This window comes from Pinus tabuliformis, chromosome 3_2 (assembly GCF_031772625.1).
Source record: "Pinus tabuliformis cultivar Carrire ecotype Pingquan chromosome 3_2, CPIR1, whole genome shotgun sequence".
Classification (NCBI taxonomy): Eukaryota; Viridiplantae; Streptophyta; class Pinopsida; order Pinales; family Pinaceae; genus Pinus; species Pinus tabuliformis.
Window position 1 is genome coordinate 131,919,644 of NC_142302.1, and position 26,856 is coordinate 131,946,499.

The following is a 26,856-nucleotide window of genomic DNA, read 5'->3' on the forward strand; positions in this document are numbered from 1 at the left end:
CAACGCCAACGCATGAATCAATCAACCAACAATATCACTGCACCAAGAGTTCACGACCCACATAACATTAATGGTCAATGCATAGGTCTGGTGAAAGAAACACAACAAAAGGCCACAAGAAAACAGTGACTCAAATATGAGCAGGGCTAGAATTCGCCCGCTCCGGTACCATGTTAAACACACATGGGCAGCAAGAGAATCTGAAGGATAAAACAGAGAATACCAATTTTATTAACAAGTGAAATACATTTATAGTACATATTGTGACCGTTGGGTTCCACATCCCAAGGTCTCTTGGACTCCTTTTGTCTATTCGGCTTCCACACTAACCCATTGAGGATTAGGTGTCCAACAATAACACTGTGAAGGAATATATATCAGAGCAACAGACTATTATTCTGGAATGTTTGTTGGAAGCATACATTCTGGCCTTATATGTTTATTTACCAAAGCAAGAAAAAATATACCTAGATTAAACTATGCTCCCACTGTTTGACATATTAACACAAAGATCAGACTGATTAAACTCAGAAATACTGGTGGGTTTCCAAGATATTCTGGGTAGGGGATATTACATTTGGGGTGTGGAGTGCCTAGATGCCCCCCTTTTTGGTAAACACATCCCCCACACTGGGGAAACATTTCCACACGTGCTTCTCCATGTTTCCCCCAAAGTGGTACACAGGAAAACACTTCCTTAGGTGCTCCACTGCCCCTGGAGCAATGGAACACTGATTTTTTGTACATGTTGACAAGAACAATTAATGAAATGTCAGACTTCAATGATGTTATCTTATCCTTAGGGAAGCTTGGTTTTTAATTGGATTTATTTGGCAGGCATTACAAACTAGGAAGCGTAGGAGGTTGCAAGAAGCAAAGGATCTTATATTACATCTGCAATATGATGAGGACATCCAAGCTCTGAAACGGAGGTGACTAACTATGGCACATGTACAAGCTGTTTTTGATTTTCTCCTTATGTATAATAGTCAATTGTCTATTTAGTCCTTATATAGCTTGGGAGGTGATTGAAGTCATATGGTAATGTTTATAACTTTATAAACACATTAAAACCATAACATTTTCCTCATGACCTATTAATAAAAATTGTTCTTCATCTGATCCTGTTGAATTTTGCACGGTTTTCTATTTCCAACATCTACTGCATGATATTGAGACTGCCTCTTCAAGTCTTACCTATTTTCTGGTCTATGTAACTGGGGTACAGTTTTGGTTTGGTTTATTTGTTTTCCTTTTTAGTAAGTGCATCTTTATGTAGCTTTGTTTTCACTATTTGTTTCAGTGGAAACTGGCCTTGTGGTGCCATTTCCTTCTCTATGATAACAGACTGCAGTTGCTGGTTCTAATATCCATGAATGTGTTAATGCTTTAGATTCTTTTCCATTTTATTGTTCTCAAATTGCTGATAATTCCTTTCTTCGCTATCTCATGTTTTATGCTGCATTCTACCAAGGTTCAGTTGCAACTCTTCAACCAATTATTGGTAGTTATTTTTGTACTTGTTCATCCATTTAGGCCTCCATTTCTAGGGACACAACTATGTTTCCTTATGATGTGATTAGCATTAATTGGTTTTATCCTGCAGTTTAAGAGAAAAAAAAGAAATAAGTAATGTTTTCCTGTGCCTTTCCTTCAAAAGTGAAGATAGCACACCGATGCATTCTCAAATATGACTGTAATAGTTACACATGTAAGGTCACTACACCCATGATAGCTCAGGTTCTGGCAGCTGCGCTTCTCTGTGATGACACATCCAGAGCCAGTTTCTCTTAGTATTTCAGGTTGTCTTTTTGAGGTTATAACATTTGGGAATTTGTTCACTCTATGCTTAGATTTCTCTTATTAGGAGCATAATCTTCTATAAAGTTAGCCTGGCCGTGGTTCATTGGACTTTTGATGACTCTACGGCTGGAAAAGAGAGTTTTATAAATCCATCTACCGCGATCTAACTCAACACCTTTGATGGAGTTTACTTACTATGCGCTAAACTTGCTAATAGGCTTCCTGTCAATGATTTTAATCTGCTGTAAAATGAACCAGGAGTTCCTCTTATATTATTTCTGAATATTGAACACTTGCATAGTCCTTTTTCCGTACTAATATTTATAGAATGCACAAGGATCGATTTCTTGAGTCATGTACAGTCTGCTGTATTTGGCTATTTTCATCTGAAGACATGATTGGTTTGCTGTTTTGGACAGGTGGTTGATGAGGAGGTGGCCAGAATATCCAGAAATTTGTAGCAGTGACTCTCAGAGCCCAAACAAATTGGGGTTCTTGATGGATCGGTAAGCAATAAATTTTTTAAGATGGTGCTGTTATTTGAATTGACATTATATCTGAATTTCTGTTATGCTGTCTGCTTTTCATTCTTCCATGATAATGTTTGGCATTTATTCTACAGTAATATTTTGATTAAGTTGTTTGTTTATTAACTAATAATGTTTTGTATTTTCAAAAACTTAACTAGCTGAGATTGCTACAAACAAAGCCAAAGGTATTAGTGGGTGTGTATTCAAATTATAGGTCAACTTGTGTCCTAAATGGCCAACAGAATCCAAAGCCCATCGAACTTTAATCCAAATAGTAAATACTCAGTCATGACTTGTGACTCGGGACTCATCAAGATTACCATCATAGACTAATCCTCAGTAATGTCTTATGGATCAACCTCTGCTTCTGCTGAAGTCCCTAATTAAGGGTCTACCCTAGAAGGTTTTGCACCTGTCTCATGCATCTCCAATGGGTTAAGATGCTCCATGTCCGTCTAGTTGAAGTCATCCTCTGGAAAATGTCGGTGGCTCATTTCACAATCCATTCCAAGGATGTGTTCAATCTTCTCCAAGACTATGGGATCCACATGAAGTGTAATAACATCAATCGCGAGTTGGAAAAATGGATTTTCTTGGCAATGCTGAAAGGAACATCACTCCAATGAAGACACCTGCCCAACAACTTGTTAGCTTGTTCCTTCTCCCTTTTTTAAGAGATGACACGATATATTGTTGTGCACCAAGTGTGGTTCTAGGAACAAAAAATGATGAGGCAGCTGTGGGGTTGACTATAGAAATTGATGCTAAAGAAGAACCAGTACCACTCTCATGGTGACCTCCCAGTCCCACCCCTCCACCTCTTGCCATTTGACTTTTTAGAGCTGCCTTGGTCAGTTTGGTTGTCTCTATTTCTTCCTATGATTTGAGGGCTCTACGGATGATTTTTGGATTTGTATTTGTGCAAAGCCTTACTTCATGTCCAGGAATTTGTGCAAGGTGAAATTTCAATCAGTATACTCCCCCTGTCATATGCTGCCCACATAATTTGCAAGTCAAATTTGATTTGTCAAACCCCCCATCGGGTTCACCAAATTCCCACATAGGGTCCAATTTTCTTGGGTATATGTAACCTTGTTGAACTCTTGAGTCTTAATGTAAGATTGAAGTTTGAACCTAGGGCACAAGAAGAATTTCAAGTTAAACAAATGAAATTAACATACAACATTTTGAATTTTTAACAAAAAAATCCCTCCACTCAATGCAACAATAATGGCAAAAAAACACACTCAAAGGCAAGCAAAAATCATGGAAAAAATACTAGGGCATAAGAAGAATTTAAACAAATAAAACTAATAATCAAGATTTTGAATATTTGACAAAAAAACCCTTTCCACTAAATGCAATAAAAATGGCAAAGAAAAGCACACTCAAATGCAGGCAAAAATCATGGAAAATATATGGGTGACTGAAACCCAAGGAAAAACAAGGAAAAAACAAAAAAAAATCGGGCCAAATTTGATGCCCACACCTGAAATCCATGCCTCGTTGAAGAAACTTGGTCCAAATTTGATTTTTTTTGCTTAGGATCCTAAATTATTTTGGTTTTCTCATCTCTTGCCCTTGTAGATGAGTTCTCCTACTCCTTAGCTCTCACTCTTGCCCTCTAATTGAAAAATGAGACCAAAAATACCAAAAAGTGCTTTTAAAAATACGTTGTTTTCACTGTCCACGATTTCTTGGCATCGGATCGCGATTTTTTCGATTTTTTTCGAAACAATCACAAAAATTGCTATTAAACCGCAAATTTTCAAAACGAAAAAATTGCCGATTTAATCGGGTGATTAAATCGTTTTAGCGAAAAAATTGTGATTTTCGCAACACTGGAGCAAGATAACACGTACATTTTAAAGCCCATTTGGAAGGGTATGCCACTATGAAGTGTCCACCTTTGCTTTTAATTAGCAAGCTTATTTACTTGATTGCACTAATGATTAATTGTACTGGAAGGTGAGGAGACGTGTTGGATCTTATACAGGATTGTAGGTGGATCATCTTGGACTTGGTCTCCCCATATGGGGTCCAAGCCCTCCAGAGGGTCATAATGGCACTTGTAGGGTGAGCTTTGAGAGCCATGGGCCTTCACCATTGCAGAGCATTGATTGCCATACCATGGGCTTCTTCAACATCACACACATTGCTTGTTCGTGCCTCAACCATACAAAGATGATGATGCACTTGGATCACGTCGCCTAGTCGGCCACACATTTGCATCTAACACTTGGCAGCTGATCTAGGGCCTAGATGAGGTTTCGTCTCTTTCAGGGATACATTGGAGGGTATGTGTCATGTTCCAGCCCTCACTGATGGAGCATCGACTTGTTATTGAGCCACTTGGAGACTAAGAGACCATTGTTTATGCCCCATAACAACTTTGGAGCACAACATGATGTTTTGCTTGGAAATCAAAGGGCCACCCCCGGGATCATCATTTATGGAGCCCTCCTCTTCATCATTGCACTTTGAAGACTCATTCAGGCCTTCCAATGGCCCTATTTCCCACTATTTTATCATTTTGACTAGCTTTAAATGGCTTATCTTTCACTTCATGAGCTATTTTTTGGTATTGTCACCAAAGACATGTAATTTTGTACATTGAAATATGTTAATTTTTGGTATATTCTATGCTTAGAGCAATTTACTTCAATTTTTCATATTAGCCCAATGACAAATTTAGATTAGCAATCACATCAGCATGATAGAAAAGTGCAGATAGAACATGAACATAAACAACAGAAGACAAGCCAAGACAAGAGGACATAAGATGTGGCACTAGCCAAGGCCAAACCCCAATGTGGGGAAACCCTTGATCAATTCTTCTTATAATCTTCAATAGTTCAGCGGAGAGAGATAGTACAAATATACAAATCTGAGATTTTTATGACAGCAGTAGCTAGACCATCATTCTACTAATGATGACAGTTCTGAGATGCAATCCTGAATTCCCAATGACAGTGTTCAACCAATAAGAGTGTTGTAGCAGATCATCAATCTAGTAGCCCTCCTTACTGTGACAACATTTCACTGATAGCTTGCAGCACCTGCAAATCTGATAAGAGCACAAATTGCAGCCCTTAATCCTTTCACGCTATCAGCCAACTAAGCCCTTCAAGGGCTGCAGTCCACTTAGGAGAGTCTCTCCTAATCCATGCTGCCACATGTACTCAATGTACACTGCAATGCAGCCTTGGAACAACCTTAGCTGCTTGCTATGGCTTGCAGCCTAGCAAAGCAGCGAGTTGTAGCTTCAGATTCTTTCAACAGGCCCAAACAAGATCCTAAAATAACAGCGTTGCCCTATGTCTTCAACCTTGTGACTGTCGCTGCCAAACGTACCTAAACCATGCCTTAGAACAACAGGAATTAACACGCTGTCACAGGGATTCCTTCACGCTGATATATGGCTCCTTTATGCTGCGGCTAGGGCTCTTTAGAGCTTCCCTTTGCAGCGTATTGAACACCCTTAGACAACTGATCAAACTGCGGCTAGATACCTCCTTTTAGACAACGGCTAGACTTCCTTTATCAGCTGCGATTTAGGGTCACCTTGGCTGTAGAATGAGGGCTTCACAAACTGCAGCTAGGGCATCATTCTGACCTGCGTATAAGGCCTTTTCTGCCAGTGTATAGGAGCCTCTTGACAGCGTATGGATGACCTTGGATTAGGTCTCTCTAGACTGTGTTTTAGTCTCCTTCAGGATTGCGGATTAGGGCACCTTCAAGACTACTATTAGGGCCTCTTCCTTGCTGCTAGATAGGCCTCCTTAGACTGCGGCTAGGGCACCCTTAAATCTGCGGCTTTATCTCTTCCTTACTGCGGCTAGGGTAAGGCTAGATCTTCCTCCCTTTAGGACTGCGGCTAGGGCATCTTATTACAGCGGCTAGGTCTCCATTAAGATCTGCGTCTAGGGCTCTCTTAGAAGACCCTTTCGTCACTGCATCTAGGGCTTCTCCCTCTTGATCTTTCTAGCCACCAAACCCAAACGAGTGGAGAGAGATCTTAGGAGAAGTGTGTGTGAAAATGATTTGAAGACCTCTTCTATTTATAATAAAACGTTGAGGATAAGTTGGGGTAATTTGGTCGCTGGCCGACCTCGACAAATTGTCACGTAACATAAATAAATTCATATCTCCATGAATACATATTGGAATCAGATGATATTTAGATCAATCCTACACCTTTTGACGAGCAGGATCCAAGAAAAATATTAGTGGCCATAAATAAGAAGAACCACATGGAGTTTGGGCCTAGTTGCCAATTTTAACAAAATATTAGTAGGGGCTAGATTAGGCTGACTCGAACTTGAGAAGCCTCATATAAATAAGAGAGGCCTCATTTTGTATTTGATCATCACTTGGATTTCAATATCGCTCTTTGAGAAATTTTGACCTACATTTGTTGGACAAAATTTGGATGTTTGGATGCTTTTAACATTTGTAAATCTTTGGTATCTTTTCTTGGAGCTTCTTTTTGTAATGTTCATGGATGGATAAATTCTCATTGTCTTGTAAGTACCTTTTGATGCTATATTTTACACTCATTAATGTCCAATGTATGGAATGTCATTTCATCATCTTTAATGTGCCCTAGTTTAATGTGAATTTGTGAAAACATTAAAGTTTGGGAAGTGTTGCATGCATTACTCATAGATAATGATGATTGAATGTTCCTAGAGTGTAATATTGCATATTACATCCTTGAAACTCCTTCAACCATTGTCAATGAAGTATAAAATCCTCTAGTAGCTATGAAGATGCCTCTTCCAGGGTTAGCGAAGTTGCATTAGGTCTCCTTGAAAAGTGAAATTTCCAAATCAAGGTAATTCGACTCCATTTCTTCCAACTGATAGGCACTGGTCTAAATCCTTGGTGATCACCTTATTGAAAGATTGATCTTTCTTCACCTATTTATTTCTCTTTTGTTCCTCCCGTCAAGGATAGGGAGACCCCTCTAGGGCTTGGTCCAAAATCCTCTAGGAGAGTGCATGTTAAATTTCATCATGATAGAATTTCTCTTTAGTCTCTCCTCTAGGCATCCTTAAGTTTCGAATGAATTTCGACAGTAGAATCTCATCTTATTTGATGCCCTAACTATCACATCAAGAGGGAAACCTAGAAGCTATCCTTCAACTTAGGGATTTCTTCAAGGTTTGTACTTTATTGCTGTATCATTCAAAACATTTTCTCTTGACTATCTTGACCTTGTGTCTCGTACAATATTTCCTGGATCTCGTATAGTATTTTATTCAAGGGGTTTTTCGTGGAAAGTCTTACAAGCTACTCCCAAAGCTCATACTTTTATTGAACCTTTACATTGAATGATGCATCCTTGCCTCACTTTGAACCTTATTATAGACACATTGTCACAAGTGAGGGATACTGGGAATCCTCCCGTTGGTGAAAATCCAAGAGGAGAAGTGGACATAGGTGGTGGTGACAGTGAGCCTTTGTCCCAAATTATTGTTGCACCCTCTAGCTCTAGCCTATATACTAGGCTTGCTAGTTTGTGCAACAACAAGGACCTTCTATGGCAAAAACAGGCCAAACCTATCATTAAATTTAATTATAATTCACCACACAAACTAATTAACCCAATTTTACTTTCACTTCAAAAAAATAAATTTTGAATTTTATAGAAACCCTAACAACCTCTTCCTTTCTATAAAAAAGCACTTCATTCATCCATTTCTCACATGTTCTTTAGCAAGAAGAGCTTCCTACAAAAGCAACAATCATTTTAGTTGTGTTTTGGACTAATTTGCATGATACGGGGAAATGGGTACACAATCCTGAAATGGAAACACATTGGAAACGTTATCCCCCAAATGTGATATATATATATATATATATATATATATATATATATATATAGCACATTATATTGGAACTTGGAGAAAAATCATCCTTTTAAATGAGAAGCAATGTTCCACCATCTCTTATATTGGGATCCTCGTCATTAGTATGACCCTTTGCCTCTACCTGAATCCTTGAGGGGCATCAATCAACACCACCCAATTTTGATGAAACATCTAATCCAATGTTCAAAATATGCTAGGAAAAGCCTAACATGCTTGATCAATAATTTTGCTTTGAGTGAAGGGTACAATTTTGCTAAGACCATGACAAAGGAGTCCAACAAACAATATCACTAACATCAAGGTACATAAAGGGCTTGATTCTCTTGATTAACTACCAATCCCATACCTTTATGCATGATAAAATCCTAAGTCACCTGACACGGGGATTCGGGACACGTAGGATTCGGGATTCGTGGTGTCGGATTCGGGACACGCTGACCCCCCGGAACAGGGCACGTTAGGACACGTTATATATTATTTTATTAAATATATATATATATATATATCTATAAGATATATATATATATATATATATATATATATATATATATATAAAAAATTAGATATTATCATATTTCTTACACAAATTTTAATTAATGATATAAATTTATTGATTTCAAACATAGATCTTCATCTATAGCTATTAGCATGCATAGTACATACAAAATTCAAATAAATGTCAGTGGTACTGGTCACATAAATGATAAATCTATTAAAAATTTAAATCATGATTCATAATTCATAACAAAAAGACAACTGACAACTACAAGATAGTAAGATAAACACACTGACAACTGTAGTTTTCTCATTAAGTCATCAAATCAAAATGTGTTACATAGGTAGTGTTGGTGCAATGCCAATGGCAAATAGAAATAGAAAATATAAAACAACTACAGGTATACAAGCCTCAAGGCATCAATCAGCATCAAAATCAGCATCACTGTCCCCATCATCATGGTCCCCACTGCTCTCCTCTACATCCTCCTCCTCCCCTGTATCCATAGTCGCCTTTGCATCTGCTGGTATGGAGGCTGACCCCTCTAAGTCATCAAATCTAACAGGCTCTAGCACTGGATCATTGAGATCCATGTTGGCCAATGCCAACTCAACAATGGTGTCCAGACCCATATCATCAGGAACAGTGTTACTTGGGAGCGGGAGCGAAAGCGGGGAGCGGGAGCGACATATTCAGAAGCTCTTGGTTTGGTGCTCTTGATTAAATATGAGTTCCATACCCTAATACATGACAAAATTCAATGGAAACATTGCAATCCCCCAATCCTAAAATCCTGAAAAACTGATAAGTCTGCTGGATTTTGAATGAAATCTAAAATTCTACTTTCTCCATATGAAATCCAATGAGGCCGGAACCACTCTCAAACATCCTGAGTCATTTCATGGTAATGTTAAAAATTTAAGTAAAAGGATGAAAATGAAGATTAAGGAGAATGTCACTTTTACTTTAAGAATTTAACATTACCATGAATAGCATATCAATACTAGGGCCTAGACTTGATTATGAAGCTGCCAAAATGCTCTACTCCTTGCTGCAACAGCACAAATCACTTACCAAATGAAAATATTAATGAGCAAACGCGCCCTTTTCATACCCGCGCTGAGCTTAGCGAGTCCTGGAAACCGGACACGTGTCCTAAAATCGCGACACGCCCCTGAAAATCGTGACACGCCCTCGGACACGACGTGTCCTGTGATTTGGACACGAATCCGGACCGAATCGTGTCGGATTCGCCGGATTCGGGATTCGCAGGGGGTTTAGGACGAATCCGGTTTCCAGATAAAATCTAATGAAAATAATCTTGAAATTCTGGAAATTGTAAAGTTTGCTGAATTTTGAATAGGATATGAAATTCTACTTTCTCCATATGAAGACCGACGAGGTTGGAAACACTCAAATATCTTGAAATAATTAATAGTAATGCTAAAAATTTAAGTAAAAGTGACATTTCTTTGCCTTTAAGAGTTGGACATTACCATTAATTAACAACATTTTGGTGCAAATTGAGAGTGAAACCCTTTTTAAATAAAAATTTTCAGTCTTAGAGGTTTTTAGAAGTCTTATTAATTCGTGATTAACCTCTAGGCTCTGATTAAGCAATAAAATAAAAATGTGGGTCTCCACAATTGAATCAAGGCAAAATCAGACACATTTCTTTTGGAAAAGCATTGTATAGACTTTGAAACACGTTTCATTTGTATGAAACACATTTTCGAGATGTGATGTGTTTCATACCATCTGAAACACATTTCGATCGAATTTTAGTTTCGATATAGAAACACGACTAATACCCAGGGTCACCAAGTTTCCTTCCACATAGGGTTTGGAGCATTGGGAGCAAGCTTTGGCGCATTTCTAGCAAGAGGACAATTGTGGGTAGCACAAAGAAGCTTGTGGACAACATATTTTTTTTAGTGAGTGGATTTATTTACTATTTTTGCAACATTCATGGCTTGTAAAATGTGAAAATTCCTGAATCTAACACATCAGAAACCCCTACTGCGATTATTGGTTTACAATCTCCTACTTGTTCTTTACATTAACAAGTTATTTAATTGCATAAACATCGAAGTAAACAGTATTGCAACCTTCACAAATACACAGATCATGCAATGAAATAAACAGAGACAATAACACAAGGGACACCATTATTTTTGGACAATCGTCGTTAGAAAAACCTAATTCTGGAAAACAAGTGCAACATATAGAGGGTTTGTATTATTAAGCAGATTTCGTGAATACCAGCTAGAAATGGCTCACCCAATAGAGAATATCCTCGGCAGTAGTACAACTATCCGGAGACAGATATTCCGGCAAATCAGCAATTGGATGATCAACCCCACAGTGACTTTGGCTGTTCCCTATGCTGGACAACGAACGCTGCTCCAAGCACAACTCTGGAATTGCGTCACTCCTCCAGGAGCTGCGTCACCCTCTCCCGGCTTAGAGTTTTCTGATTTTCTCTCAGTCTGCCACATAGAATCTTCCCAGCGCTGCCTTTGAGGCCCAGCGTCAGCTTCTACAGCTTCTGCGTCAGTCCTTTGCGTAAGCTCTTCGGATTTTGCGTCAGCCCTTCTAGGGCTTGTGCTGTCTCTCCCAGCACTGCGCTGCCTCTCTGCTATGTATTCTTCAGCCTTAGATGCAAATCCCTTGCTGACCTTCCCTCGTTGCAACTCAGATCACTAACTCGATTTCCTTAGCAAACCTCGCCCCAGAAAATCAAATTCTTTGATCACTTGGTGTATCTCCAATTGACCCTCAAGCCTACTTTTTACTTTTCCTGTTGACGATTCAACGACCGAGATTAAGTCTCTAATCAACGACTAAGATTAGAACTGGATTGATCTTCATCACTTAGAACTTTCTCACCCATATTTTATTAATACACATTAATATTTTTATTTTCGTAAGTTTAGATGTAGGAACTCATTAAAAATATTAATTATTTTAATAACTCCTCATCCAGGTGGAATTTCTCCAAACGAGTTCTGGGTCTTGGAGATCTCATGTGCCTTAGCCTCTCCACCAATTTTCATGTTTAGAGCACCTCCGATGCTACCCAAAATCAACACTTCCTCTTAGCGAGGAATGTCCTCTAACAATGCTTCACCATAGAAGCATCACACTGATCTTCTGCATCGGTCCTCTGTGATGATGCTTGGCCTGCTGCCCCACATCCACTGCATTACTGCTTCCTGTACTATTGCCCATGACACTGCCATTGCCACTGCTACATCTGTACTGCAGCGCCCTCTCAAAATGCTGCCTCATGCTTGCCCATAGCACTGCCACTGCTAACCGCTGCACTGCAACTTAGTTACCGAGAAGTAAGTAACTGACTTCACCCAAATACTGACATCCGGGTTAGTCTGGAAGTCTCGTGATGCTGAAACTACCTCTGCTGCTATCCTGTGCTCCCTCTGCTGCCACTGCGTTGCTGCAACCTCTTCTGTGCCTCTCGCACTACTGCAACCTCTACTGTGTTGCTACAGACTTCTGCACTCTAGCATTGCCTTACCAATCCATCACACCTTGCTCCACCCGACACCTGTCATCATGCTACTGTCTTTAAGGGCTCCCATAGCCGGATGTGATCCAAGAGTTTGGGCACCTCAAGGATCCTGCCCCCTCTTCTGTAGTCCTCTCGACTACAACTCCAAGTCTCCCCACCCCTTCTCTAGAGGTGAATGAGCACTCATGGCATAATGTCCCAACTCCCCACAATTGAAGCACTTGACCTTGGATATGTCTTTTTTCTTCCTCTTCTGTAGCCCCTGTTGTCCCGCTGATGCAAGAGTTGCATCCTCCTCTTCCTCCTTGATTCGAACTTCCTTACTGCTACTCCCTGCCTTGGTCAATCTCTCGAGCTTTTCCTGTCGAAGAGTTGCCCACATCTCCTCCCAATTGGGGAGAGTTGCTTTGCCCAAAATGCTTTGGACAAACGTCTCCCACTCCTTGGAGACTACATTCAGTGCAGTCCTGACCATGAACTCTGGATCCGGTGTAGACCCCACGGAAATAAGCTGGTCGCGAATCCCTTGCGACCTGAGAAGGAAGGGATCTATCTCCTCCCCTTTTTGCATCTGGTATGACCTCAGCTGATTGTCTAATAACATCTTCCGTTGCACGGAAGAGCCCTGATATAAGGTGGTCAGGGTCTCCCACATCTCCCTTGCTGTTGTCTTCTCAGCAATATGTGATATTACATGATCCTTGACCCTGTCTAGGATCATGCATTTTGCCTTCGCCTCGGCCTCCTCATACTTCTCATTTGCATCAGGGTCAACTGGGACAGCTACTGTTTTCAAGGCATAGTCCTTGATGCGATGTTTATCCAAGATTGCCAAGATCTTGGCCTTCCAGATGATAAAATTGGAAGCCCCGTCCAATCTGTCGTGATCCCTCAATCCATTCACTGCCATCTCTGCTCCTCTTCTCTAGACTCCCTTTGAGTCCTAATTTCCCTTGGAAATCCTCCGGCCAGCTGTTGAATCACTCCTCTCCAATCCTCCTTTTCCGCTGCAACTCGGATCTAGATTTCTTGGTTAGAAATCTGTCGAGGTAGTGCTTCCCTATACCTTGGTTCGGTCTCCTTAGATATTGTTTTGCACTGATAGAAACAACGTCCCACCAACTCCACAAATCAAAATCTGCACAGCTCCCTTAGCCCCGGCAACTCGAAGAATCTAAGCCCTTCAGGCTCTTCACAATCTCTGTGTGGGTTGAATCTACTCGTCCCGGCCAACTGCATCAATCTTTCTTGGCTCAGAAAGATGACGTGGCTCTGCGTGAGCCTGATCTGCCCTCCTCTACCTCTGTGCTGGTCCTGATGGTTGACGCAGCTACTGCATGGGATTCTCCCAGCTACTGCGTCTTCCTCTCCCAGCTCAACATGTTGATGCAAGCACTGAGTGAGCCTTTGCGTCACACTCTCTACACTGCGTCACTCTTCTTGCCTCTTCAACTCTGGAACAACGCTGTCTCTTGGGACAACTGCTTCTCTGTTGCAAATTCTCAGATTTCTCGGCTGGTGTCTTTAGTTGCTTATGATCTGCAATTGCTCTGATACCATGTGAAAATTCCTAAATCTAACACATTAGAAACCCCTACTGCAATTATTGGTTTACAGTCTCCTACTTGTTCTTTAAATTAACACGTTATTTAATTGCATAAACATCGAAGTAAACACTATTGCAACCTTCACAAATATACAGATCACACACTGAAATAAACAGAGATAATAACACAAGGGACACTGTTATTTTTGGACAATCGTCCTCGGAAAAACCCAATTCGGGAAAACCAGTGCAACATATGGAGGGTTTGTATTATTAAGCAGATTTCGTGAATACAACTAGGGTGCTAGAAATGGCTCACCCAATAGAGAATATCCTGGACAGTAGTACCACTATCCGGAGACAGCTATTCCAGCAAATCAACAATCGGATGATCAAACCCCATAGTGACTCCGGCTGTTCCCTATGCTGGACAGCGAAAGTTGCTCCAAGCACAGCTCTGGAACTGCGTCACTCCTCCAGGAGCTGCGTCCCCCTCTCCCGGCTCAGAGTCTGCTGATCTGCTCTCAGTCTACCCCACAGAATCTTCCCAGCGTTGCCTTTGAGGCCCAGCGTCAGCGTTTATGGCTTCTGTGTCACCTGCGTCAGCCCTCTGCATCCCCTGCGTCAGCTCTTTGGCGTCTGCGTTAGCCCTTCTAGGGTCTGTGCTGTCTCTCCCAGCACTGCGCTGCCTCTCTGCTATGTATTCTTCAGCCTCGGATGAAAATCCCTTGCTGAACTGCCCTCGCTGCAACTCAGATCACTAACTTGATTTCCTTAGCAAACCTCACCCTAGAAAATCAAATTCTTTGATCACTTGGTGTATCTCCAACTGACCCTCAAGCCTCCTTTTTACTTTTCCTGTTGACGAATCAACGACCGATATTAAGTCCCTAATCAACGCCTAGATTTGCACTGGCTTGATCTTTGTCACTTAGAACTTTCTCACCCATATTTTATTAATACACATTAATATTTTTATTTTCCAAAGTTTAGACTTAGGAACTCATTAAAAATATTAATTATTTTAATAACTCCTCATCCAGGTGGAATTTCTCCAAACGATTTCTGGGTCTTGGAGATCTCATGTGCCTTAGCCTCTCCACCAATTTTCATGGCTAGAGCACATCCGATGCTACCCAAAATCAACAATGGCATCTCTACTGTTCCTAGAGCTTTTTAAGCAACCAAATAACATGAATACTATTCTCTTTGGAAGTAAGTTACCAAAGTCAAGCATGTAGCATGAATACTATCAAAAGTAATTATCAGAATTTCAGAAATATGGTGCTAACCCTAATTGCACTAGAAAATCAACATGGATATCCACTTGATTGAATATACAAATTTCGACTGGGTAGGTAGTGAGCAGGATGGAAGCAACACTACTGGAGGATGTTTTAGTTTGGGATCCTCCATGATCTCATGGATGAGCAGAAAACTATATATGATTGCTTTTAGTAGTGCTGAGGCTGAATATATTGCAGCTTGTGAAGTGAGCAGAGAAGCTGTCTGGTTGAGGAAGCTGTTGTTCAACTTATTTGAAGGACTAATGGACCCTACAGTGATACATTGTGATAACCCCAGTGGTACCAGATTGTTTGAAGACCCAATGTTTCATGGAAAGACAAAGCATATCAACAACAAGTATCACTACATTCGGAAGCTAGTACAAGATGGTGTGTTGCAGCTACAATATATCTCCACCGATGAGCAAGTAGCTGACATATTGACAAAATATCTTCCTAATAAGAAGCTTGTGTATTTGAGAGACAAGCTTGGTTTGGTTGATGTATTCTCCTTGATTGAGAGGAAGAGATAGGCACATCATTCTTGTCTTCACTTGGGAAGACAAAATGGAGAATTGGTTAAGCATCTGACATCCAATACTCTTTGAGGATGTGGTAGGGCATCCAAGATAAGAGTAGTCGAGGACTGATATTCTTTGAGGACTAGCTATCCAAGATAAGAATAGTCCAAGGAAGGACATACTCTATGAACACCCGGGTGGGGTATGTGCCTTGAGAGACAATGATGATGGTGTCTATAAATCATTGGTCTCGCCAACATTGTGCTCTGATCTTGTGGAGAGATAGAGCTATTAGTCAAGGCCTTGCTATATGACAATGCTGGTTGATATGATGTTATACAAATGGGTTACCAATCCGACTCTTCTTATGAGATCTCTTCAGTTTGAGAATTTCCATGTACCATTTTATGAATACCTCCCTAGTTAAGAGGGAGTGTTGAAAAATGTGTAACTAGGTTCGGTCTTCATAAATATGAGTTGTACTTTTGATTCTTGTGTATTGTAATATGAAAGAAAATTATTATTATTATTTTTGAGCATGGGTTTCATGCTCAAGGTCTTTTATTTTATAGGTCAATCACCCATTGAGTGCTTCTAGGGTTTGTCTTCCGTCAAGAAGTCAAAAGAGTCATTGTTATAAGTTGAAGACCCCATTGGGCACATTGTAAATTGTAAAGAAAATTATTTTTGTCCTTAAAAGTGTCAAAATACACTTCAAGCCCAAGTGGGCCTGGCAGCTGGCAAGTTGTCCTAAATTAAGGAGTTACGTCCAGCTTGAGAAGCATATATAAAGGAGGAAACCCGACCTCCTTGGAACACATTCATCACTCTCTCATTCAAGCGAAGGAGGAAGAAGAAGAAGGCAATGAAGAAGGAAGAGGACGAAGGAGAATTGTCTTTGGGCTATTTCTCTCTCACATGTTCGAAGGAAGGCTAGGGTTTCTGCAGTTGGTCTAGGGTTTTCTTTTGCAGGTTTGATCTTGAAAAAGGAACAAAAAGAAGGTCAACAAAGGTCACAATAAGTCATCCTCAAGCTCCAGAAGGAAGATAAAGCCAAGCGAAGGTTTGAGTAAGCCTTGGGAGGCTAGAAGAAGCTTACACCTGTGGTAGCAACTGTTGCAGGAAGGCTAAAAATTTTAGACCTGCAGTAGAGGTCGAAATTCTGCAACTGGAGGTCGAAACAATGCTACTCGAAGAGATTTGACTGGGTTTGACTTGGACAAAAGAAGCACATCATCTGGAAGGGTTGGACTTGGTCTTGAAGGGTATTTGTCTTGGTTTAGAGGTCTTGGAAGTCATCAATTAAAGAATCTATAAGAAGAGAAGAGATTTGCAGGTTTTCCTCTCAAGTGGAGAGGCTTTAGCCCTGGCTTGCAACTTATATTCTGTGTTATTGTTCTTCTTGTTTTGGTAGCTGGTTGATGATTGACAAACATAATAATAAGTAAAGAAGCTAAATAAGTAAGAAAAGGAAAAATACATCACGAGCAGTTATCAATAAAAGAGAAATCAGTCTAATCATTATTTCCCTATAGATTTCTCAACACCACATGCTCATACAAAGCCTCAAAATGTCCCATCGAAGGTGTGTCATGCAACTCCCTCCTAATCATCTCCCCAAGTGTGCACTTAGTCGCGGAACATACACTGCCTCTGTAGTAGGTCATGCCATCCCTGATCCTATATCTGTCAACTCACGCTCTGACCATATGCCTCCATTGGGAAGTCATTCCCCTGTCCACGCTGCACTGCCTCTCACCCAATTGTCTCAGGTGACCCCCATGTGTCGTGCTATATGTGATGAGAGCATCAAAGGACAACAACAGAAGCATCTATAACAATATATTGTACTGGAAAATGATAGGGGCATGGATCGTTCCCAAGGGCATGATTAAGAACTGATACGGATACCCAAGGGCAGTTCTGCAAGTCTCCTGCTCTCCAACCTCGATCAGGTGATGTTCCAATCGAAGATCATTCTTTGAAGGATGCAATGCTCCATGATGCTCATACGTCCACTCCTCGATCCTGGGTAAGCCAGACCCCATGGTATGCCTTACGTCCCAGTCATCCGGCCTCCTCGGAAGTAATGCTCCAAGATCCTGCTGTGTAGTACCATGCACCACTGCATATAACCATGCATCCCTATGCTCCTCTACATACCAATGCACATTGCGACATATCTCTATACACCACTGGATACCATCGCCTGCTGATATACCACCCTGTATCGTTTGGTATCCGACATGTACTAATGTATCCACCACTTTGCGAGTGAACCCATAATGATGTGAGTCATATCTCCTCATCTGTCTTGGTAGACCCGAGTGGCATAAATCCTCACATGCTAATGGGGATGTCACTATTGTGCTGATCCTTGGTGGCTCTTGTGCCCTATACATCAATGGAAGAGCATCGTCTCCATCAATGTTGTGAAAAGCGCGAGCAGGATTAAATCGGCGCCGGGAATAAAGCGGAAAAAATCGGAAAAAGCGGGAAAAAAGCGGAAAAAAGCGGGAAAAAAGCATTTGGTACAAAAATATTCATTTTTTTTCATTTTTTTTTCAATTTTTTTAATATCTAAACCATCTACAACATAAAATAAATACATTGACACATAAATATGATAAAAAAACTAATATATAAGATGTTTAATATCATTTCTAGCACTAAAATCACACATAACATTGAATCATGTCCTGAATAGTAAGTCCTGACTCATGAGTCCCAACTCAGCCTCAAAATATCAACAAAAAATATGATAATGTATCTCATCATGTCATAATGTCATATACAATAAAATGAGGTCTAATCCTATTGTTTTCCTCTGCCCCTCTTGCAAGAAAATGCCACAGCTTTCCCTTTCCCTCTAGATATAGATGCTGGTGCCTGTGCTGGTGGAGATGGCAGTGGAGTCTGATGTGCTCTAGAAGCTGAAGAACTAGAAGTAGAAGCTATAGGAGGTAGACCACGTCCTCTACTGGTGGCAGGGGTAGCCCGAGCAGGTGGTGTCACCTGGAAACATTACAATCTCCCAATCCTGAAATCCTGAAAAACTGATAAGTCTGCTGGATTTTAAATGAAATCTAAAATTCTACTTTCTCCATATGAAATCCAATGAGGCTGGAACCACTCTCAAACATCCTGAGTCATTTCATGGTAATGTTAAAAATTTAAGTAAAAGGATGAAAATGAAGATTAAGGAGAATGTCACTTTTACTTTAAGAATTTAACATTACCATGAATAGCATATCCATACTAGGGCCTAGAATTGATCATTAAGCTGCCCCACTCAAAAATTATTTGTTTCTTTCCAAAAAAATTGCATGAAAAAACCCAAATGACCAAATGAAAAACCAAATTTTTTTTTATAAAATCGTGCTGTCTTGGCAACCCAGCGCTTTTTTTCAGAAAAAAGCGCGCTTTTTTCAAAAAAGCGTGTTTTTTTCGAAAAAATCGGCAAAAATTTTTTAACCGCTTTTTTCCCATAAAACGCGCGATTAAATCGGCTTAGGGAAAAAAGCGCGATTTAATCGCGCTTTTAACAACACTGGTCTCCATACAATGCTGTGCCTGGTGGCATACTAGTGCCCTCGCATTTGAGTAACTCCTGCCCACAACCCTACACACAAATGATGTGCCAGGATGTCTCCCAAAGTCTGCATATGAATTGACTGCCCACTAGTGTTGACTGGAACTCCCTTAAAGAATGTGTGCACTCGGTCACTAGGTCAACCATCCCACCAACATTATAGTCATCCTGCAGCTTTGGTATATGATGGAAAACCCCACTTAGATCCCAATGCCAACCTAGGCTCCCAGTATGCTCTCCGCTCGTGTCAATTGAACTAGGATCCCAAATGGATGTATCCTCATCTGAAATATACTTGTCTCCACAACTCATGGATGCACAATTAGAAATCTCTAGAGCATACCCCTCTGCAAGTGCTAGTTCATCTGGATGCTCCTCGTGCTCAACTATCACAAGAGGCTCCTCTATCAAATCATGAGTGCCCCTAACATCCCCTTGTGTGATGGTTGCCATGGTTAAGTGATTGTCTGCCATGGAGGTTGAAGAGTGTCCATAACTCAACCCAGTACAAAGCTGCTCAACCTACAACTCTGATTCTTGAAGGGCCATCTAAGTGCTGTTGAAGGACTCCTGGGTAGGCTCAAGCTCAAGTGTAAGCCTTTCAACTTCCTCCTCCTTCCTTACTAGTACATCATGATATATCTCAACAAGCATGAGTAAGTGATTTTTGTCTGAAAGGAGGCATAGGTAGTTAGATTTCATCTCTACCAATGCCTTTCTGAGATTCTGAAAATCTGCAAGTGAAGACTCTCCTTTCAAATTGTCATGTGTCACTGCACTCCAACAATAATTTGGCACCAATGCCTGTGTATCATCATATTACATCATGGCTGGCATAATCTTGTCTATGTTCATTTTTAATTGGTTTTCCAAGTTATGGGCATAAGTAGGCTTATGAACAACATTTACTTCATCAACTGATGGACTTGGGTTTGCATTGTTGACAACTTGTGCATTATCATCTTTGCACACCACTTGTGGATCGTCATCAATTGTCATAGCTTCATGATTTTCTTTGTACTCATCATCTAACTCAACAATCTCACTATGTGACGACAAATATCCTGTAGCCATTTCTAACTTTCCTTCATTTGAAACACTTGTACCAACCTATTGGGATGAATTTGTGCTAGCTTCATCTTCAAAGGGTATGACTTTTCCCCATTCATCCTGGGAGGTTTGGTCATGGTTTTCACCTTCAATTACAAGAGTTGACTCTTCTGTATGAGTTAATACATTTCTCCTGTCCTTATTTGAACTATTATTCTCCTTTGGGCTCCTTTCAATCCTTGCTACCTTTTCATCTTTGGATATGCTATTCTTTTTTTATTTGTTGCCTTTGATGACACCCATAATTCCATGTGCTCTATCATCTTTGCAAAGGTTTTGTCACAATCTTCAAATTTTTCGGCAAATAGTTCTTCATGACTTGGAAGCATTTTTCGCATGTTATAGCCAATATGATAATATGAGTCATTTTCCTATTGTGATCAATGAGCACATGTATTGGTTATTATGTTGATCTTATGGCTGATTTGTCATGGATTTTATTCTGGTTATATGCATCATTGAATGCTGCGCTCTAGCTATGGATCTTGTTCATGATTTGATAAATTATTGAATGGTTAATGTCTACATGGGCTAACAAGTGTTGTTGCAACTAGCTTGAGAGGGCATTGAGTCTTCTTGATGATTCTCTAATGAAGTTAAGCAGACCATAATAAGATATGCATTCATGACCTGTAGCTACTATGTTTACCATATGTTTGACGAAATGTTTATCATGTGACTGGCGTGTCTTGGGCAAGATCTAGCTTTAGTATTGATTGTTTAGACTTGTGATTATCCTAGACCTGATTCTGGAGAGTTTTAGATAGTGGCTTGTTGGCTAGCCCTGAAAAAGTGGCATTGATTTCGCAATTGCACCCTCAAAACTGAGAATCTTCAGTTACAACCACATAGAGGAAGGCTCATCCATGTGGTTGGAGCCTTCCAATCACATGCACAATGTGTCAAGCGTGCAACTGGGATGTAAGGCTTGAGAAGAGAAAGTTCCAGCTTAGGGATCGATCACCAGTGGTTGTTGTCAACATGGTTGCAGGGGAGTGGCCCCCCCCTCACGAACTCGCTCCCAAAGTGCACTCCCTTCAGGAGCAAATTGAGAGCGACCCTAGGAGCACGCTCCTGAAATTCGCTCCCGCGCTCCCTAAAAAAATTTCGCTCCCTTGCTTTTTTTGCAATTTTTTTTCAAAGAAACAAGAATTTTTGTGTGGGGCAGCCTAATGATTAAGCCTATGGACCTAGTATTGATATGCAATTCATGGTAAAGTTAAATTCTTAAAGTAAAAGTGACATTGTCCTTTATCTTTTATTTTCATCCCTTTACTTAAATTTTTAACATTACCATGAAATGACTCAGGATGTTTGAGAGTGGTTTTGACCTCATTGGATTTCATATGGAGAAAGTAGAATTTTAGATCTCACTCAAAATCCAATAGACTTATCTGTTTTTCAGGATTTCAGGATTGGGGGGATTGCAATGTTTCCATTGGATTTTGTCATGTACTAGGATATGGAACTCGTCAAGAGCACCAATCCCTCTATGTACCTTGATGTTAGTGACATTGGTTGTCGAAATCCTCTATCATGACCCTACTAAAAATGTACCCATCACTCAAACAAAATCTTGACTTGACATGCTACGTTTTTTCTATCTTATGTTAATGCTTAGAGGGTGATATTAATGACAAAGATCCCAAGATAGGCAATGATTTTGATGATATGTAGGTATTTGTTGTAGCATGATTTTTTTGGATGATAGAGGCCATCTAGAGCTTGTTTGTTGATGTATTTTCGGTTCAGAGATGGATTGCACTCAATGCTATTTTGGTTATGTGCACCCTTACATGCTATATAAATCAAAACTTGTAACTTGTGGACCTGTGGTTGACGAAGATTGTAACTACTAGATGATTGATGCTATATGGTTTAATCCATGTTTTTATGCTTTTTATAACTAATTCATCATTCTACATGCTTTCTCAGAAATTAGACATTTCTCGTGGCAGCAAGAGGCCCAAGCATTAGCAATAGATAATAGATTTACTTGTCTTTTCTAGTTTCTAGTAGTTTTTATAACATTGACTCTTTCATATTTATTATGATATTTTTTGTAAATAATATATGACAATTTAAGTTTGAACTTGGTAATTATAACTCATTGGTAATGAATTATAAATATGATGCTTTGTGAAAGTTGAAAGTTGAAACATTTCATTTCATGTTAGATATTCTTTGTTATCGTTTGGTTACTTGGTAATGGTAATGGTTACAACATTAGCGATCAATGATGATAAATTATATATCGAATTTTGAAAGCTTGAAACTTTAAGATTGATGAATCATGACACTCAATATGTTGTATGTTACTAACTTGTGGACGTGGTTGATGGGGATTATAAATTCTAGATGATTGATGTTATATGGTTCAATCCATGTTTTTATGTTTTGTATATCTAATTCATCATTCTACATGCTTTTGTTGGCATATATGCATCAAAATATATAAAAATATATATTATATAAAAAATTGCTCTCGATATGCTCCCAAACCGGGAGCTTTTGAAAATGTTGCTCCCCGCTCCCGCTCCCATGTAACCTTGGTTGTCAGAAACTTGGGTGATCTGGTGTCCCTGAGGGGTGGCAGTATGTTTCTGATTAGTAGACCCCACTTACATTAATGGAACTTGGAGGCCGGGTCATGTCATAGTAACACTTAGCTCATGTTTACCTTGGAGAGCTTGTAAAAAGCGGTTAAATGTCAGATGGCATGGTTACATAATTGCTATTATACGACCAGACCAACAAGTAATAGCTGGCACAAACCACCTAGGATGATGCTACCTCAAGCTTGTAGCCAACGTAGTTCCAAAAGTGACATAATACGCCCAGGTAAAGAGAAAGACAATGTTCCAGCTCAAAAGTAATATGCACGAACAATTTGTGATAAGCAGTGGCTTCTACATAAGGAAAACACCCTTCAAATAGTGGTACACTCACCCTTTGGCTGCTCAAAAATTTGTCCCCACCACATTCACACGTTCAATGCTAGTTTAGCAAAGGCCATGGCTCCAAAACAAGGTAACTCGACGTCAGAACTTGTCCAAATAAGAATATAATGGAATCCCTCTTCTTAACAAGGGATTTGACCTCGAAAACTCAAGGAGCTCGACCAGATTCTCTTGCAGAGTGTTGGGTCTCCACCTTTACCCAAATTTGCCAGTGTACAACTAGGAAACTTGGCCTTTGAGTCAGCCACTGTATGGAATACGACCTAGCCTCCTTCTCACTTGTTCTTCCAACAAATCGATTTCCCAAAGGCTAGGAAAATTGCTAGTCTTATGGGTCTTCTTTCACCTGAAAGAAATAGACATAAGATACCAAGTAAGATCCTAAAATCAACTGATAAAACCTGGGTACCTTAACATTCTTTGAAAATCTTGTTCTCCATTTAAGCTCAATGGTGAAATCTGGGTGATTCCACTCTCAAATCCAAACTAGGGTGTCTAGTTTCAACATCAAAGTTTGATATGGCGGCTAGGGTTCCAAAACCCTAAGCTTCTCCTTCAAACTCTCTCCAAGAGCTCTCTCTCCAGAAACTTAAATGCACAAATGAGGAGAGACCCCCTCATTTCCCTTTTTACAACTCAATTACCTTTTACCTCCATTTAAATATTTAAAACCACTTTTCCTTTCTTTATTTAATAAAGTGACTTTTATAAACGAACTAAAGTCACTTTTAATGCTGGAAAATGCTTAATTCGCCTTTGTAGTCACACTGGCCACCCAAAGCCCCTTTTTATCATTCTGTGTTCTAGATCTTTTTTCCTTGATTCCAACGAGCCATTACACTAAGGTGTTTCCCAACTAATCAACTTGGAACAACACCTTAAGCGTAGTTAATTAAAATATACCTATTAATAACGCCATTTTACGGAAATCATCAGAATGCAACAAAACCAAGAGGAAATCATGCAGAATTGATCTTGATGATGAAATATGGTAAGTGATCCCAGCCAAACCCATAAAACTCCTCTAAAACCCTCTTGGCCCACCAATGTAGTAATCTCGCTCCTATGACGACGCTGACATAAGCTATGGAAAACCCTCCTAACCACGTCACTAGGTAATCCAAAATTTGGGGACATTACATCAGGGCTTGACCCCCCACCCTTTGCTAAGAATAGAACCCACACTTCAAACTAAATTTTGGTGGACTTCTGCTACTTATTTCGGCCTGGTCAAAATCCTCTTAGGGCACATATCATCCATAGTAATATCGGCCTAGCTTCATGGGCAAACTTGGCCTCTTTCGAACACAAAACATACCATAAACCTTTGCTCTTTTTAGCTGCGGTTGCTCTTGAAGTTTTGCATTTCCTTCTTGGGCTAATGTAGACACAAGATGAGTCGCTATTGTGGTTTTGTTCTCACTCATGGAAACCCATCTATCTTGCTTTCTGTTCACACATGCTGAGGCAGTCGGCCTCCTTCAAGGGTTACAATAGCAGGAAGGGATCTCCTTTCTTGGCCTTAGACCTGGCCCTGAACCAAGGTCAACCTTGCTTTCTAGCCCTCCAAGATCTCAGCTCCCTTGCTCCTCATCTAACCTTCGACTTGACCTTCTTAGAACAGGAGTTGCGGTCTTCTCTCAAGGGTATCTTAGAGAAGAACTCGACCCTCCACTAGGGCACACCTTGCACAAGATAAGTCACATCTCTGTTGCACATAATGAGCCTCTCCTTTCGCTCTATTTATATTTTTTTCTCGAGTCATTTAGGAAACCTCTAGATCTTTAGGGTTTTAGCCAATGTTGCGAAAATCGTGATCGAGATTAAATCGGTGAGGGGAAAAAATCGGGAAAATCGTAAAAATCGGTAAAAATCGGAAAAAAAATCATAAAATACAAAAATATTCATTTTTTTTTCAATTTTTTTAATATCTAAAACATCTACAACATAAAATAAATACATTGACACATAAATATGACAAAAGAACTAATATATAAGATGTGTAATATCATTTCTAGTGCTACATCACACATAATAGTGAATCATGTCCTAAATAGTAAGTCCTGAGTCCCAACTCAGCTGCAAAATATCAACAAAAAATATAATAATGTATCTCATATCATGAGTCATAATGTCATATACAATGAAATGAACCAAATAAGTAATACTATTGATTTCCTCTGCCCCTCTTGCTAGAAAATGCAATAACTTTCCCTTTCCCTCTAGATGTAGATGCTGGTGGAGTTGGCAGTGGACTCTACTATGCTCTAGAAGCTAAATAACTAGGAGCTACAGGAGGTAGACCACGTCCTCTACTGGTGGCAGGGGTAGCCTCGGTAGGTGGTGTCACCTCCTCCTCCTCCCCCTCTATGCCTTCCACTGCCTCCTGCTCTAACCAATCATCGGCAGGCCGCAGACTCCATGAGAGGCCTCTTGGCCTCAACCCTCCATGTAGCAGTGGTGTCAATCCCATCCAATGAGATGGCCTCCATATCAAGTATCCTCTCAAGTTGCCTCACCCACAATCGAAGATTGTAGTAGACGTAGACCATCATTAAGTCGCTGGGACTCCAACCTGTACAAAGATCATAAAATAATAATTATAAAAAGAATATTATTTAATGAATTCAAAAATTAATTGGAAATTTGGAATATTTTAAGTTTTAAGTTTAACCTATTGCGCTTCTTGTTGTGTATTTTTTCAAATTCACTCCAGTTGTGCTCGCATCTTGAGGAGCTACATGTTTGGCTGAGGATTCGAATGGCAAGCTTTCGTAGATGGGGTACTCTGGCACCATAGTGAGTCCACCATGCATCTACAACAAAATTACAAATAAAATAAACATAAGAAAAAAATGAAATTTGAAAGTTGAAGCAAAGTATGAAGTTATGAACTTGAAGAGACAATGAAATTTGAAACAAACAAAAAAATACCTGCCATTTTAGTCTTCCTATCAACCACAACCATCTCAAAGCTAAATGTGCCACCTGCCATCTTGTATATCTCCATTCCTTTGGAGATTTCTACACGTACTGATGGAGATTGCACTATCCTCTGAACACAGGTTAAGAATCCATCCATGATCTCAACATCAATTAAGAACCCACATGGGTAAGAAAATGCGGGGTTCAGGTAGATCCCTGCATCATGAATGGGACGATGGAGTGTGTTGTTCCATCGTTCATCAATCACTTCCCATAGGAGGAGTTGTTTCTGAAACCCCTCATCTCCCTTATCATCATAGTAGGCCCGAATGGATTCTTTAGCCCTGTCCATGGCCTCATACAAATAGCCCATTGGGCTTCTCACCATCAACTAATTGAAGAACCTTTACCAAAGGTTCAGTAATGCTGCACACCTCATGCACTCCCACCCAGAAGTTTTTCTGGTATGAAACTAATCTGCATATGGCCTCTCCCTCTGGTTTGCGGCTAAATGTCAAAGTACGCCACTCATTTGAAAGAAACATTCTCTTCACATCCCACATAGAACTCAAGAGGGTTTGGAGAGATATGAAACTGGTGGCAAACCGTGTAATGGCGGGGCGCACCAATTCCTTGTTGTTGGTGAATTTTCTCATGAAGCTAAGCACAGATGCATGAT

General features: G+C 40.1%; 1 protein-coding gene across 4 annotated transcripts in view; it reads left to right on the plus strand.

The window, feature by feature from the left end:
* The window catches only part of LOC149180179 (DNA double-strand break repair protein), a 141,436-nt gene that overhangs the window by 99,563 nt on the left and 15,017 nt on the right, over positions 1 to 26,856 (plus strand). For 2 of the 4 annotated variants that reach the window (XM_089415935.1, XM_089415937.1), the window contains exons 3-4: positions 838 to 932; positions 2,223 to 2,309. In XM_089415935.1, the coding sequence (XP_089272061.1) occupies positions 838 to 932; positions 2,223 to 2,309 (182 nt within the window). The remainder of the gene's footprint in view (positions 1 to 837; positions 933 to 2,222; positions 2,310 to 26,856) is intronic. The other 2 variants (XM_089415938.1, XM_089415939.1) reach the window with 1 other exon arrangement.